A 17441-nucleotide genomic window follows, 5' to 3' on the forward strand; every position below is an offset into this window, starting at 1 on the left:
ACATTTTGATGGAGCCCAGATGGCATTCTCCAAAAGGTTAAGGACCAGACACACACCACTGTAATTCCTCTCACTTAAAATCCAGCACCAGGCCAGCGGTGAATTTGTTGTGATGTTTGTAGAGTATTTGCCAGCAGGGCTTTGTGAAGAGGCAGCTCTTCATCTTGCAGAAGCTGGCTCCAGCCAAGGCCTGCCCAGCCATGGTTATCCCCATCACACCACACACCTCCAGGTCCAAGGGCTGGGTTACAACTACGTCCCTCCTCATTGGCACAGCATCGCACCTGCCCTTGGATCACCCTGCACGCCAAGGCCAGTCTCACCGCTGCCCAGCCAAGAGACAACACTTGTTGGGTAGTGGCACGTTACAGGGAGAGCAGATAGATCCTCGCAGCACTCCAGCTCTCTCGGACTCTCTACACAGTTGTACTCTGTGTCACACTAACATTTCTCTCTCCCCTCACCCCACTAGATCCCAGAGGTGAAGACCAGGTTCTCCCCCAACCCTTCTGCTGTTTTCCAAGCGCCGTCGCGGATCCTCAACGTTTGAACCCGGACCCTCCTGGCACCCAGGCAGCTTAAACGCAGCGTTTCTGTTAAGATGTATCACTATGCAATTTTCACGAGGAGTGTTAAGATCAGAGAACCGGTGGTGTTATCAACAGCAGCTCCAGTGATTAATGATATGCACACACACTTTCTGTTAACACAACAAACCACAAAGCGCTTGGTTTAGAACTGGCAAAACACCCTGCGAGGAGTGACCTAGTTTTTCACAGGAGCAGGTTCATTACTATGCCAGCTGGCGTCACATTAGGAGACTGACTTTGGGCAGCAAAGGTAGGATTGCAGGCAATGTCCCTACGCATAGCTACACAGGGTAGGAGGGAAAACAATCACAACAGGACAGATAATTAAAACCCAAACCAGTTTTATTTAGCAACACCCTCTAAGTGGGGCAGAGAAAGACCAGGGAGTAGTCTGGCCCTTTCTTGAGGGGTTTTGGAAGTAGGACCTCAGATGGCATCACCAGAAAGCACAGCTTCACAGGGGCTGGTCTGAACTTCCAGGGTTGTTTTAGAAGCTGGAGGAAGCAAACATCATTAAACTCTAAAATAAATCTGGCACAGGCAGTGTTTTGGGGCTTTCCAGCTGGAAGGCTGGATGTTTCCAAAACTGAAGGGCTGATGCAGGAGCAAGAGGGGGCTGAACTCAAGAGACAGCCCTGATAGCAGGCTGGTTTGTAGAGAAGTACATGGACACAGCCAGGCACCCACCAGGCTCCTCCAGAGGATCTAAGATACTTATGTAATTTGTACAGCTGTTCGGGTGAGTGTAAATATTGTACATGGATTTTACCTACAGCAGTTTGTGATCCTTTAATGAAAAGGACATGCTTACAATTTTAATAAATGTTAACTCTTTGCATATGCAAGGTGGAAAATATTGCCTTGAAATTCCTAAATTATTGCCTGTATATTGGTAATGCTAATGCTAGGAACAACCACAAGCGAATGTTACTTAGAAACTCTTCTTAAAGAAAAATGTAATGTAGAATGTAAGCCATCTGTCATTTCTGAGATAGGCCATTTCAAGTGTCATTGTTCTGAAGCTGATTTTTTTAGACTGCTGCGCATTTAACTTTTGCTGAGGTACACGTGTTTTAAGAAACCATTTTTTTAGCCTTTGTTCATCAAGACTTTACAATTTCTATTAATAAGTTATGCAATATAATTAGTCTATTGCTTATTTAATGGTTTTACTAATTATTTTGGGAAAAAAATTTGAGAAACTTTATGTGTTTGTAACACGTGTGTTGTCTAGAATGAAGGGAAACTATCCTCAGACTTGAATAGGGATCAGATATTCATTCACATGTAATGAAACAGACTTGAACACAGGAGCATTTTTTCTTAAACTTCCTTCTAGCTGAAGCCTAAGGCAAATTTAATGAACTTGGGGATTCTGCAAACACGTATGCATTGCTGATAACTCCCATAAGAACAATTCTTGAACTGTTGGCATGTGGATTGTACTTGGAATACATGCAGACAGCATCTTCTCACTGCATTGTGTGAGAATTTAATGGTGCCATCTCTGTTAGCTGCAGCAGGACCGAACACAACCACCAGAATATGGAACACCTGCAGTAAGCTGTGTTTGGGTGGGAACAAACACAGGATGGCACTTCCCACAGTCATCCTTGGACCCATAGGAACCTACAGTAATCCCAGTGCTTGCCAAAATAATATTTCAGGAGATTAATTTTTCAGGATATTAATTTGAAACATTCAAACTGTACTAAAAGTTTTGCATGTTAGATGTTTCTAAGAATTTGATCTGCTTGTTTAATCTCTTTATAATGTTTTTAACAGTTTTGTTCAAATAATTTAAGTTCGTTTCAATCCTGGACTTTATTAACAGCAAGAAAAAAAAAAGAAAAAAAAAAGGAGAAATTGTCTATTCTCTCTTCTTAATTCACTGTATTTCTTAAAACAAAAACAACCCAGGTTTAAACAAACTGGTAATATAATAAGCTTGTATTTTATCAAATGGACTGGATTTAATTTAATAAATTAAAATGTATTTTGTCTATTGGTTCTTTCCCAAATTTTTTTTGTTGTAAAGCATAACCCTCAGATAAGTCAACTTTGCAGGACAATTTATCACTGCACGTCTGTGCTGCACACCTGCACGAGCAGGACAGCAGAGCACAGCAGACACCAAGCAAGGTGTTGGGGCGATGCATTCAGAGCCATCAGCAGTCAATTCCTTACTCCTGGAGCTTGTCTGCAGGCACAGCCCCCAGCAAGAACAGCTTCTAAGGCACACTTCAAGCTGCAGCCACTGCTGATCCGAAAGCACAGCTGCTTTCCAAAGGAAGCTGTTGCTCTGCAGAATCCATAGTCACTCAGGGGACTTTTCCCAGACCTTTTCAAAGGGAAAGCAAACTATTCAGCAAGCAGTCCATCACCGTGAGGGGGAAAAGGGGATGAACCAATGACACTAATTTGCTACATTCCCTATGAAATGCACAGAGGGTAGATCAACTCTGATGCAGGTGCCGCGCTCTCAGGATCCCTTTCAGACGTGCCCATAGTGTTCCCTGTTTACAGTTTCACCTCAGTTTCACTCTGCCATCTCACAGAGACCACAGGAATTGAATTTTAACAGATACCATCGCTTTACAGTTACTCCCAATAACATTTCTGTCAGTAAAGATGCTGAAAGTACAACTACCTTCCCCAGGCAGTGGAAGGCCAGCTTTTCTAGCTATGCCTCAGAAGACTTCCAGGAGAAAGCCAAAAGCTCACGAGCTGCTGCCTGGCTCCAACTACATGAGGGGCAAACTGAGGAGGTACTTACCACTGTACGGTCCAGGGTGATGCCATTGGCTGCCAATGTCTGCAGCTCACCTGATTTTGTATGAAAAATGGCCACCTCAGCCAAATTGAAAGATACCAAACTAAGTTCCTCTGAAGAAGGCAAATCCACACACATTTTGCAGGCTCCAGGGAGTCACTATGCCAGGACTGCTTCCAACGCTGTTCTTACGCTAGTATTTGTCTTCCCAATTGCTTTGGGCCCATGTCCAAGTCCCTCAAGGCTTTCCAACTGTGAATCACACTGCAAACAAGGGTTATTTGACACATAAAGAAATGTCCTTTAAAAGGAAAGTTTTACACCTGAAGCTTTATAATTTACTACCTCTAGGGTGTCACTGAGCCTACTTGTTTCATTTATTCCTCCTGACACCTTGCCTGTTAGGATGCTGAGGGTGAGTTTTACGCCAGGCAGCTGTGAATATCTGCACTGCCACATGCTCAGGTCTGTGCAATACTCCACTGCTTGGAACGGTTCTCATTGAAAAGTTCACAAGCAGCATGTTACTGTTTTGCCAGCTTACATAAACAGCACATTTCTCTCTGCATTGCTCTAATTTCTTTGAGGGTGAACAAGGATGTGCAAACCCACGACCTCTGTCTTACTCATACCGATTTCCTCTATCCTGGCCACTGCAATAATTGCGATCCTAAGGATCTACATGGTTTGCCACAGACAGATTGCTAGTGCCATGCATCCCAGAGAGGCTGTGTTTGTTTCCAGAGTAGAGATGGCACAGGTGTGGAAGATCCCTTGTTTCTGGTGGGACAGGCTTTGATGTCACCCAGACCACCTTGAGACCCAAAAGCACCACTTGTGCCTGTGCCAGCTCTGTGTGCAGACAGCTTAATTCCTGAAGTAATGATCCCGCACGTCTGGGCACGCTGCACCAGCCCCCACATCCCAGGATGTGCTCACCTCTGCAAGGGCAGGGAGGGAGGCACTGGGGGGCAGTGCCAAGGGCTCTGCCCACACGGCACAGCCAGCCTTCCTCAGCCCCCTGTGCTAGTTCAGGAGGCACTTCTGTGGGATTGAGCACAAATAAGGAGTTTTGCAGCATTTTCAAAAGACAACAGCGCATTAGTCTGCTCACAAGCACCCACCACTCCTCCCCACAGCCGGGGGAGAACACAGGAGCTTGTTTTCCTTACTTTTTCCCGTTCCTGTCCATGTCACGTGTTGGTGCCCAGCACTGGCAGCAGGTGGAGGGGAGTCTCTGTGAGAGGAGAGGGGTCTCTGAGAGGGGAGGGCAGAGCTGTGGGGGGTCTCTGTGAGGGGAGGGCAGAGCTGTGGGGGGTCTCTGAGAGGGGAGGGCAGAGCTGTGGGGGGGTCTCTGGAAAGAAGGGAGGGGCAAAGCAGCTGTTGGGGGTCCTTCTGAGAAGGGGAGGGGGCTGCCCCCTGGTGCCGGACACAAGCCGGTTCCTGCCACCCCCGGGCAGCCGAGGGAGCCGAACCCCCGAGAGGAGCCGGCTGAGCCCAGTGCCTGAGGGATGCAGGAGGCAGCAGTCAGGAGTGAAGGACTGAAGAAGTCAATCTCAGGAAAAATGAGCTGGGGGGGGACACACGATGCTTTTTTCAGTTGTTTTTTCTTGTCTTTGCTTCTCACCATCCAGCTCTATTTGGCAATCCATTCAACTAATTTTCCTGAAGTCGAGTCTGTTTTGCCTACGGCAGTAACTGGTACGTGATGTCCCTGTTTTTATCTAGAGACTGCCTTGATCTGAGCAGAACAGTGGTGGAGTCCCATCGGTGGAGGAATTTACCAGATGTGCAGATGTGGCACTTGGGCACACGGTTTTGTGGTGAACGTGGCAGTGCTGGGTTTACTGTTGGACCTGATGGTCTTAGCGGTCTTGTTCAAACTAAATGATTCTCTGGTAAATTATCCTGACCCACAAGCTGCTTCATCTGCTGCAGGGGAGTGAGAGTGGCTGGGTGGGTGTCTGGCAGCTGGCCAACCTCAACCCACCTTGCTTTTCAATCTTCCACATAAACCAATTACTTGCTGTTTAAACAGGCTGCTCTGGAGGATGAAAGATTGGAGCTCAGCTCCTGGCTTCCCTTCCCCCAGCCTCCTAAACCAGGAGTTTTTTAAAATAACTAGGAAAGGGAAAAATTACCTTTTCCTTCAGATCAGTTCCACAACTAGCAATTTTTATCCAGAACTAACTAGGACATTCTGAATACACAGAGCACAAAAGTATCTGCGAATTTGGAGAAACGCTGAGTGACAGGTGACAGTCAAGACAAATTAGAATTGTGCTAGGGCACAGCTAATAAAAGAATTTATTGTAAACATACGTATCTTACACAATTATACAGTATAATACAGATAACATGAAGGATTTAAACACTCAGCATTACAAATAGGGGTAATATTTGTAAAGAGATCTTTAACTTGTATCCAGACTCTTTCAAAAGCCAGAGAAATACACCATAACATTTCAACACACCGAATGTAGCATTCCACAAACACCTGAACAGGTGTGTGAAATTCCACAATCTCTACCTCATCTCCAAGCAATTCCCACAGGAACTTCTCACCAACAAATTTTTCTCCCACCACTATTCAAAATGCAAAGAACTTGTTGCAAACGTTTCCTACCTGTGAAGGACTAAACAAATTTGTCATTTCCTATCTGCTATTTATTTTTCTTCAGCAAACTTTATATACTATTCATATGCATCTCCTAGGAGAATAACCTGTGGTTGCTCAGAAATGTAGCAACAGATCTCCTGTGCAAGAACCCCATTAAGAATGAGGAGTCATTACCTGCCTGCTTCAGAGCCAGGTGCAGGACTCATTCTGAAATTCCATTCCTCACAGACAAGCAGGACACAGGCAAAGAAGCCACAATTTGCAAACAGATGCCCAAAGACAAGCTCCTGCATCCTCAAAAGTTGCTCTGGGCATATCACAATCCCAGAAACTAAGCCCACAAGAGACAGGGGCTGGAAATGTGTGTGTCACAGAATCATAGAATATGCTGAGTTGGAAGGGACCCATCAGGATCATCAAGTCCAACTCCCGGCCCTGTGCAGGACACCCCAAGAGTCACACCATGTGCCTGACAGGCGCTGTCCAAACGCTTCTTGAACTCAGGCAGGCTTGGTGCTGCGACCACTTCCCTGGGGAGTCTGTTCAGTGCCCAACCACCAGGTGAAGAACCTTTTCCTGAGATCCAACTTAATCTTCCCCCAACTCAGCTTCGTGCCATTTCCTTGAGTTCTGTCACTGGTCACAAAAAACATCAATACCTGCCCCTCTGCTTCCCCTCATGAGGATGTTGTAACTGCAATGAGGTTTCCCCTCAGTCTCCTTCAGCCTGAACAAACCAAGTGCCCTCAGCTGCTCCTCATAAGGCTTCTCCTCCAGACCCCTTCACCATTCTCGTGGCTTCCCTTGGACGCTCTCTCATAGCTTAATGTCTTTTTTATATTGTGCTGCCCAAAACTGCATACCCTACTCAAGGTCATTGCAGATCATAGCACAACTGAGTTTGCCCAAAAGGCTGTTCCCACACAACCTGCAGGCTGTCCTGACAGTGACAGATCTTGAAAATGCCCTTCTCTTTTCTTTTGATGCACTAAAAGAAGCACACAGGGATGCCTGTAAGTACAGGGGCTTGGAAATCACTACAGCCTACAAAGCATGGGGCCTGCAGTTCCCCAGCTACTGGGATTCCTCTCTACTCCACACTGAGCTGAAACATAATCACCACTGCTCGACTCCGTCACACTGACCTCTGCTGATAAACTCATGTCAGGGCTAAGCTGTGCCCTTTCCTTTCGCAGGCAATCCTGCACTCAGCTCACCCGAACAAGCCAGGATTAGCTTTTGAATCCAGAGCATCTGTAACGTCCTTCCCAGGGGGCATTTAAGTCCTTCTTTGAATGCTGTTTGGATTTCATCCATTGGTCCCATTTCCTGGATTCAAGGGTCAGGTTTTGCCACTCTTACATTGAAGAGAACTACAGCTCCCTGTTAGCTGTGATGAACTGAGAGGGGCTTTCCTGCAGACCCTAGTTTTATTTATGGAGAAGACAGGCAGGACCCCATCTGAGGTACACAGTGCTTTCTTCAGTTTAACAACTGCATTAAACCTGGGCTACTCTTCTTCAAAGCCTGAAGCCACCCTGAAGCCACGCTTTAACTGAACCATTTTTCACAGTTTGTGCACACTACTGGAGTTACCATCATCTGTCTTCTACCCAAAAAAAGCACCAAAAGATAACATTTTGAAGATTTCTGTTCCTACCCCAGGCCAGGAAAGATAACTGTAGCTTAATGTTTATAAAAGGCTTTGTATTGTCAAAGCACGGCACCAACAAGAGCGAGGCCTCAGTACACCCCTATGAGGTAGGTATCCTGCTCCCCATGATCAGAGATGGGGAAACTGAGGCACAGAGTGATTAAATCAAAGGCCATGCAGCAGATCAGAGACCCAGCTGAGATCAGCACATTGGAGGTTCTGGCTGTTTGACCCATGCTCCACCCACACAACAGCACTGCCACACAAAACAAGCACGCTGAAAGCATGACAGTCCCACAGGAGTCCCACCAGCTTCACACTGGCTTATTCACACTACCAGCAAGCCCCCGTGAGGCAGGACAAAGGGGTGGTGGATGTGAGGTGGTCAGGATGTTGTCAGCGAAGCCTTCTCCAGCGAGGTGTTGATAGCCAGGCTGCAGACATGTCTCCCTCACCAGTGATGTTCCTGAGACAGGTAAGTGCTGGGGTTAGTAGCAGAATTTCTTCCTGCAGTCAAGACATCAGAGGATCTCCCCACAAGCAGCAAATCTCTGACTTTTTCGTCCTATCAGGCTTGTAGAACAGAACTTAATCCAAAGTAGTGCTGCTCCCACAGCACTTCAGTCTAAGCTGATCATTAATGAACACTGCCAAAACATTAAGACTTGTACAACACAGCTGGTCACCTGCCCTCCAGCACACTCCAAACCTTCTGACAGCCTGGGGAGGCACTTGCTGGGCAAGCAAAGTGTTTCAGCCAGTCCAAGCCCACAAACACTGAATGCTGTCCTTGCTCCTTCCCTTCCCATGCAGGACAAGTGGTCAGTCAAATCTTCTCAGGCCTGACCGTGGTTTGCTCATCTTGACTGAGAATGTGCCAGTCTACCCTTTCTGAGGTGACTAAGAAAAGCAGCATCTGACACATCCTCTAGAGTGGTAAGGAATTTGGTGAGGTGACACTTAGCTGAGAAAGCTACTGATCAGCCTACCCAGCTGTGTTCTCCGTCACACACATCATGCTCGGGCAGGACTGGCAGAATTTTTGCAGCCATCAGCTTTCTGCTCCCTGACATCCAAACCTACCCCATCCATCCACTCAAATGACCCACCTTTAAAAGCTGCCTTAGACTTTTCTCACACTCAGAGTGCCAAAGCAAGTGCCCTGCCCACTGCATGGAGAAACCAACTCGCATGTAGACTGCATCAAAAAGCATAATTTTTATCTTAAAACCCAGTTCAATCTCATCAATAGAACTGTCTCAGAGGAACCAGGCCTGTGGAGCCTCTCACAGCTAGCAACTCGATGCAAACTGACAATGTTTGTTCAGCCACTGAACACACACTTACCAAGTAAACACTGACATTTAACAACTTGATTTGGAACAGAGCATCATTTTGTTGCATTAAGGTGCATCTTTAATTGGAGGTAACAATCTAGTAGCCCAACGTTATAAATGTATATAAGTGTTCTACAGAAATACTGGATTTGTCAACCCAACTTCAGTCATAAATCCACCTTTCCTGTAGCATCTTCTCTGCTCTATTTCATTGTTCCTCATTTAGTATCTTCATATGTTTGTTTGTGAGGAAGTCAAGAAAGGGAATATTACAGATGGCTTTGTGAATATTCATCACTGTGATCTCTCTTGGAGTCCTGCAGGGAATGCATCAGAGATGCTATTATAATACATAAAAAAGCACGTGTCCATAAAGCAGCAAGCCAATAAAATTTACCAATGTGGGGGGAGGGGGGAATAAAAATATCAATCAAAAAAATTATATGAGAGCAGGTCTTAGAGCAACACGGGAAAAGCATTAAAATGTCACAGCACAAAAAAAGCCACTCTCAAGACTGAGGGAAACCTCTTGGGTACCGAGACAGGAATATCAAGTGCTGAAATATTAATTCTTGACCTTCTATAGCACAGAAGTTGTGTATGTATTTCTACATAACACATACACATACGTTTTATGTATATTGTATAAACATTTACACATTGCATACAAGTGAATATTTAAACTAAGCATTTTCTCATAGTGTTATTTTTTAATCAATTTCAAGCTATCCCAAATCATTCTGCTGAACAGAAATCAAAATGTGGCCTAACCATAAGATATTAGAAAAGATTCTTTACTCTGAGGGTGATGAGGCAATGGAACAGGTTGCCCAGAGAAAGTTGTGGATTCCCCATCCCTGGAAGTGTTCAAGGCCAGGTTGGATGGGGCTCTGAGTGGGAGGCGTTCCTACCCATGGCAGGAGTTAGAACGAAATGATCTTTAAAGTCCCTTCCAACCCAAACCATTCTATGATTCTATAAAAATCACTCAATATCTGAGCCAGAGAAGTGTATATCAGTAAAATACAGAGATTATTTAGGTTAAGTTCTGACAGGCCATAGCTAAGTTGTCTACACAGTAACCTGAGATGGACAAGAGTTAGCAGGTCCTTCCAACATGGCTCTGTAGAAACAGGTCATCTGCCTTTGGGTGTGGCAACGCCAGAGAATCCTGCTCCAGTCTTTGATGTTGTTTATGTTTCCATCCTTTGCCACTATGGAGCCAGGAGATGACGAACCCCCTTATAAGGCTTGGATCTTCCCAGAATATAGTCCACAAATTCCCTCACTCTCATGGTCTGAGCCCCACACTGACTAAATGTCTCAAGCCATTCAAGCCCTCAGTGCTGGTGTAAGTGGTCCCACAGAACCAAGCTGCTGTACCTGTTGTGAGGAGCCGTCTGATACGCCACAGCCAGCGCCTGCCGCAGGATATCACTCATGAGCTGTTCAGTGGCCTGCGAGAGGAGACAACATTAGGAGACAGCATTACAAAAAGAGTCAGGAAACTTGCTATTTGCTCGAGTATCAGTGTCAGAGCAGCAGAAATTTTAGCTTACTTCAAACCTCAATCAATCAGCACAGGGCAGCTCAAAATGCCCAAGTGAGTTCTATTATTTAAGACGTGTATATTTAACAAAAAGAAAGAGACCAATAGACACCCAGGGCTTAGACTGTAACTGCCCAGCCTGGTTTCCCTCTGGACCTGCAGAGCAGTAAGTGCACAGCAGGATGGATCCAATGTTCCAGAGCCTGTGTTTCAAAGAGCATTTCAGGGCCCTTCCTCTCACACACCAGAGCTGGTTTTGTACATGGCAGATTGTAGATATTCTCCTGGGAACTGATACATGCTTGCCAACTACTCCTCGTGGTCAAGACACTGCCTCAGAAACCTTCTAGTCTGGGCAGCAAGAAGTCAGCAGGTGTATGCCCAACACTTGGCTTAACCAAGGTTCAGTCAAAAGTAATTAAGGCTCTTGTCTTTCTGTGCTGTGTCAAGACCAGAGCAGAGATTTCTGGGATATTCAGTCAGGAAAACTGGCATAACTCTACAATTGTAATGGAGCAACATGATGGTTACAATCTGTGTCTACAAATGGATGTATCTCTATCAGAATTTAACTATGCTAAGTAACAGGGAGCACAGCACAGGCATGCACAGGAGTGCATGTGCCACCTGGAACCAATTAGCTTTTTAAAAACTCACCTTCTAATAAGCAGCAGTCTGTAAAAAGAACCCCCAAAATCATCTTTGGCATGAAATACAGCAGAGTGCTGCTAGAAATAATCTGTGTTAGCCTTCAGTCCAAACCCAAGAACTCCAGCTCCATGCTGTTCCAAGCTGGTACAAAACCATTTCTCTGTTCTTCCAAAAGCAATTATGATAGAGGAATGGTTTCTCACACAAGGCAGAATTGTTACTGTCTGCAGGAATTCAGCAGTTTCCCAGCAGAGACAACACAAGCAAAGCACCCGAAAAAGTATTTAGGGAAAAATAGCTAACTTTGTATAAAATAATCAAGTCTTACACAACTCTGGCAGATTCACCCCCAGTTATGAAGGGAAGGACAAAGTAAGAGGTATTTTCAAAATTACAGAATGAGTCAGTATCCTAGTGGCAGTGAGAATCTGCAAATCACCGTTCTGTGTCCAAGTCAACAAATCAGTTAGAAAGCTGGAAACACTCACAAAAGTGTATGACTCTTTGGGCAGATTTATACCTGCCCATATGTGTAGAAAGACAGACATCAGACCCTGATCTCCTAATTTGATAAACGCATATTAATAAAAATATTCAATTTTTTTCCTAATTCCCGAGTTAATACAATTACATTTAAGTCCTTATTGTGAAATAATTTCTTACCTTTAAAATCATATCTTCTATTACTGATGCATAAACATTCTTTTGTACCTCAGCAGGTTGAAAAGAAATCCCTATCTATAAAATATGAGAGGAAAAAAAAATTAGTACATCAAATAACACAACTCACGCTGTGCTACAAATTTGATGAGATTAACAGGGAAAAAAATATTACAAAGAGTAGTTAAAAAAGAAGCAGACACTGCAGAACTTCCAAGCAATATAATCTCAGGCTTCATTTAAAAAAAAATCTGGGGAAAATTAGTACAGCCTGCAGAAATGTCTCTAAAAGTCAGAAGAAACAAAAGCAGGTTTTAATGTTTGTTTCAGAAAGTTCACACAAAATCCAGGCTGCGTTGGGTATATTTGGATTGAGAACAGTAGCTCTATTTTAAAACTGTACATATATTCAATCCATCTACTCATCATCTTCCCTGCACCCAACTATGGCAACTGAAACCACTTTGAACAGTACTCCTGGCACAAAAGTTCCACATCAAAAGAGTGTTTCATCCCTCAGTCCCACTCTCATTGTGTCTGTGCCTTTGTCACCTCTGTCGCAAGAGTCTGGATACACTGCAGAGCCAAAGCTTTGTCCCTTGATGTCAGCATGTGAGGTGGAGACAGAGATCCTTTCTTTCTCCCACAACTGCTGCACGCAAACTGCTCCTGCTGCTCCGTCTCTGCTGGTACAATGGTGAGCACTCTTTCCTACAAGCCAAGCCAGTCTTCTCTCTCTCCTCCCTGCTGCGGTGACAGAACACCTCCCTCTCCCTTTCTTTTGCCCTGATTTGAATGGGAGGAAGCACAGTCCAAGCACTCGAGAAGTTTGCTGTGGCCTAATCTTTATCACAACCCCTTCTCAGGAGTTGCTATTAAACAGCACTGGTCCAAGAAACAAGTCCAAATCTTTCACAGGAAAAATTCAGTGCTAGTGCTCCTCATTCCTCATTTATCCTTGCTTTTAGCCTTCCAAGATGATTTTTTTTCTGTACTACGCCTTGCAATACAGCCAGCTGGTACACTTCCCTTTCTCCTGCCAGCAGTGGCAGCTGAGTGTCATGAGTCAGAAGGTCCAATTTTTCCAGGGCATTTATAAAAACTTTCATTAAAAAATCCAGAGATGAAAAAAAGGCAACTAAATAAATGCAAGACCACAATTAGCTTAACAACAGTTCCAATTAGCTTTATGAGTCACTTATTACCTTCTCAGCAGTGTCCCTCACGAACTCCGATGCAGGCAAGGAAGCCATGTAGAACTTAATCTCTTCTTGTTTCTCCTCCTGTTCTTTCTTAATGTTTATTTTTAATGGCTCGCTAAAGTTGAGAATATCTACTTCCTCTTCGTGTTCTGGTTCTTGTTTCAGAAATTGCTGTAGTTCCTCTACTTTTCGGCACAGCTCCTCACCACTGCTGTAAGATGAAGGGCATTCTGAAAAAGAAGCAATCAATTAAACACATGGTAGATTATGAAAAGCTGTTTATAAACAGATGCACACTCAAAACATGGTAAGAAATTAAGGTAATTGCAAGTTATTTTTGTAGTTCCTACCAAGCACAAAGATGCACAGAAATGTAAACAGTCACTGAGAGCGTTCTAATTATATCTTTATGACACTTGTGGTCCTCTCTCCCTCATGTGCTCCTACACCAATCAAGAAGGCTGCATTTCAAACAAAACCAGGCTAATGTCAGTCTCCCAGACTTTCTCACAGAAGCTTTTTTGCAACTGGCAAACCAGTCTGATGCTCTTCAATTTGCTTGGAGAGGTGAAGTTTCTACTATGCAGGCATCATGCAACACCAAATCATCTTTCACATTCATGATTTTTGAGAAAAAAAATCAGAAGACATTCACAGTGGAACGACAAAAGGGCAACTTCAAAGACAAAGAAAAATCTAGTGATTTAGAAGGTAGATATTAGCCTTCCTTTCCACCTTCAACAACTGCAATGCAGGGCCAGATTTCGCAAAGTGTAATCCATTCCATACACTTCTGTGAAATACCTAAAATCCCTGAATGATCAGAACAGAAAAACATTCAGCTTTGGGAGAGGGATTAGCTGAAGGTGAAACGAGAGAGCTTAACTGTGAAGAATGGATGAAATTAAAGATGTACGTTTAATACATACTAAAATGAACTGTGGAGTCCCAGAGCTATGACTACCGGAATAATGTAGCAGCTGTAATACAAAGTGGGATGCTTCACATAAGCCAATTCACCTCACTTTTGGAGGTAAACTAACCCACACTGAGCTCCACACTGTCACTGCCAGGTTTGGGGTTTTTGTTTTGTAGCTGAACTCATTCATACTGTTTTCACAGTAAGTCTTAACAGAGGCTAAAGCTTGCCCAAGGGCAGAAATGTCATTACTCCCTATGCTTACTTTGTGTATCCATTTATAAAAGATTATATTTGTGGAGCAAGAATCATCTTTCATGAGACTTATCCACTCTGGGCCTCCACAGGACCCAAAGCACAATAAAACCCAAGAGGCCCCAGAAAAACATCAGGACTAACATGGGCAAGGGACAGCCTCACTTGTAGGTCTGCCCTTACAATCTCCAACTTTGGTTATTCCGGAGCAAACCGAGTTCAGAACAAAGCAGCAGCACAGGTGTGCACATACACACAATCTCAAGGCATTTAATAAACAGTGTCTTTGGCAGAAAGGAGCCTCCTGTCCCTCCACACTCACCTGGCTCACTGTCTATCTGTGTCAGCACGTCTTCAATCGAGTCCTCGTCGTTCCGCAAGGTCTCAGGGTCCGGTGGAGTGTAGCCATGGCATCGACACCAGTGCACCACATGCTTTGTTTTCAGAGGGGTAATATTGTGAAACCTGGGATGCCTCTCTACAATTTCCTGTAGGATCTTTCTCACTGTCATTGCTCGCTGCCACTGTGACAAACCGAAGGGAAAGCTCATCACGCTGGCTAAAACATTTAAGGTTAGCCTACAGCCCAGAACAATAATCCAGGTTGCAAGGAGAAAAAAGGAACATGATTTTCTCAGAAGTCAGAATGACTTCTGACAGGTCATTTAAACTTTGCTTTATCATCCAAAGTAAGTCTCAAGAAAAGGGACATGCATTTACAGGGCCCTAGACAAATTTATCTTGACTTGAAATGTCTCATCTCCCAAGTAACACCTAAGATGGCATAGTGCAAGAAATCAACTAGAGCAAATATGCTTCTTAAAATCTGATTTCACTCTGCAATCATTGGCAACAGCAAAAGATCTAACCAATGTTAACATCGTCCCTGTAAAACCATACAAGATGACAAAGTTATAAAGAAATAGGGAGAAGCATAACCACAATACAAACAGGTCCAGGTTAACTGAAATATTTATCTTTGGTGAACTGACAATCTACTTCAGCACTAGCATTGTTTACAGCAAATCCCTCAATTCTCTTCCTACAGAAAGCAGACACAATCCCATAAAAAGGTAGACAAAGTTTTATAAAATTCCCATGACTGTAATATGCCACAGAGGAGTGATGAGGATAAAGTGTTAACAGGACAATTGGCAAAAAATTCGAGTTTTAAAATGTTTCAAAACCATCTGATTTTGAGTAACCCAAAAAATAACCTTCAGAATCCCTTCTGCTTGAGAAAGCCTCTGAACAATAAACAGGATCACTACCTGAACATAAGTCAGTGCCTCTTGCCATAAAGAATGCTGCCATTTAAAAGAACAGACTGATTCAGAAAACAAATCAGCCAACAAGAAGGCAGGCTCCATAATTCAGAAATCTGTCTTGTATTCCTAATGATTGCTTATGAAACACAGGAGAGGATTACCTCGGCTGCCCTCCTCTTCCCAATATTCCAGCTGTAATACTGTTCCACTGAACTGGCACAAAAAGAGCTTACGTCCTCACCTAAAAAACATGAAGTCAAAAACTGAATAAGGTTTTAGTAAGCAAGATGGATTCTGGGTTTGATGTTATTTAGCAGAAAGGAAAGGGAAATGTGTATCATGCTCACAGGCTCAATGACTAACTAATTCTTACAAATACTGTGCTTTCTCCAAGAGGGACTGACACTGTGGTGTTTGGATGCAAAACCAGCATCTGTCTTGGTCATACACAGAAACACCTGTGGCTGTGGGCTGTTCTTCATTCAAAAACTGTATGATGTAGACCTGTAAGTCTGTCTTACTAATCAAAATCTCTTCCTTTGGAAAACTTTTTTCCCCTCCAAACAAATTACAACGTAAAAATAAAACAAGAGTGAAAAGGTTTTCTGGGAAAAGCATGAGAGCTGTATGTAATGGAAGCTTTACTGTGCCTCCCACTCCTACTCTGCTGCCTGTGCTTGAGAGGGTCTGTCCTACCCAGCCTCTAGGACCATGTGTTTAAAGTGCATTAGTTAGCAGAGAAAGCTGATACATTTTTCAGCTAAGTTCATGAGCAAGAGGTGTGAAATAATAAAGTACCATATACAAATAAAATGTTTCTCTCCAGATCACCACCTATTGTTTAGAAAAAAACAAAACCCCCAATAACAAACACATTACAGTGTTGACCTATGTTATTGTACTTGTAAGCATTCTAAAATCCTGGCATTATATTTAAAAAATAAAAAAAATAAAAAAGAAAAAGCACATCCATTAAGGACAAACCAGGGAAAAGAAGACCTACTTGCAGCCATTATATGAAGAAATACAACCAAAACCCAGATGTAAGTTATTAACGGTTGATAACAACGTATTTGGCTTTACTGGAAGAACCTAATTCTAAGCATCTTTAGAACAACCCCTGGAGAGAGCTCTCTGGGAGGATGGCTTCATTTCATTTCACCTTTTAATAACTTCTGTGGCTACAGAGTATGCAAGGCATTCTGTTGATACACTGAAAATAAGAAGCAAAGTCTTTTCATTTACTGCTTACTTTTTTCAGCAATTAAGGGGACCTTCTTCACTATTGCTGTTAAAAGCTGCTGGACGTTCTCCAAATATTCTATGCTGCAAGGGATAAAAAGAATCACAATGAAGACTGTTGGAAGCAATGAATCAGCTGCAAAATGTTTCAAAATCACTGCATGGTTTAAAGTCTTTAGCCCCAAGGCATCACAAATAGCAGTATGAGGGTAAACTGTTATGCCCCAATCCAGGGAAGGTATTTCAAACAGCCCCTCCTCTTGCCAAAAAGTGTCCACATCTGAAGCTACATTTTCAAGCTGAAGAGCCTGAAGATAGGCTTGGAAGAAATCCCTGCATCAAGTGCAAGCTGTCCCAGCAGGAACACGGGATACTTCATGGGACACTTCATACTTACAGGAGTTTACTTTACCAGACTTACTCTATTTAACTGTCAGGAGCTGTATTTTCCAACAGCTATTTTTTAACTAAGATAATTTCCAGTGTGTAGTGACTTAAGATTTATTCCTCTCCCCTGCACGTACTCTCCATCAGGGTAATGTCTGCAGGGATATGTTGGGATTACAAAACTTTTCAAAACACGGAGACAGGAAAGTCAGCCACTGGAGAAATCAAGAGCAGAAGAAACATCCTACACACTGCAGGAAATACGCAAAGAAAATTCTGAAGACTGAGTTCTGGCAAAAGAAACACTAATAAGCACTTGCAAGAGCATCACAAA

At 43.6% G+C, this 17441-nt stretch overlaps 1 protein-coding gene across 9 annotated transcripts in view; it reads right to left on the bottom strand.

Moving 5' to 3' along the window:
- The window catches only part of YEATS2 (YEATS domain containing 2), a 68712-nt gene that overhangs the window by 15469 nt on the left and 35802 nt on the right, over window positions 1-17441 (bottom strand). For 6 of the 9 annotated variants that reach the window (XM_018083128.2, XM_018083123.2, XM_018083126.2 and 3 more), the window contains 7 exons: window positions 16731-16804; window positions 15640-15719; window positions 14533-14734; window positions 13040-13266; window positions 11838-11912; window positions 10358-10431; window positions 5642-9291 (listed from right to left, as the gene is read on the bottom strand). In XM_018083128.2, the coding sequence (XP_017938617.2) occupies window positions 9183-9291; window positions 10358-10431; window positions 11838-11912; window positions 13040-13266; window positions 14533-14734; window positions 15640-15719; window positions 16731-16804 (841 nt within the window). In that variant the 3' untranslated portion in view covers window positions 5642-9182. Of the gene's footprint in view, window positions 1-5641; window positions 9292-10357; window positions 10432-11837; window positions 11913-13039; window positions 13267-14532; window positions 14735-15639; window positions 15720-16730; window positions 16805-17441 lie in introns of those variants that run through there. The other 3 variants (XR_001921991.2, XM_018083122.2, XM_018083124.2) reach the window with 3 other exon arrangements.

This window comes from Manacus vitellinus, unplaced genomic scaffold (assembly GCF_001715985.3).
Source record: "Manacus vitellinus isolate BGI_N305 unplaced genomic scaffold, ASM171598v3 scaffold_60_pilon, whole genome shotgun sequence".
Taxonomy (NCBI): Eukaryota; Metazoa; Chordata; class Aves; order Passeriformes; family Pipridae; genus Manacus; species Manacus vitellinus.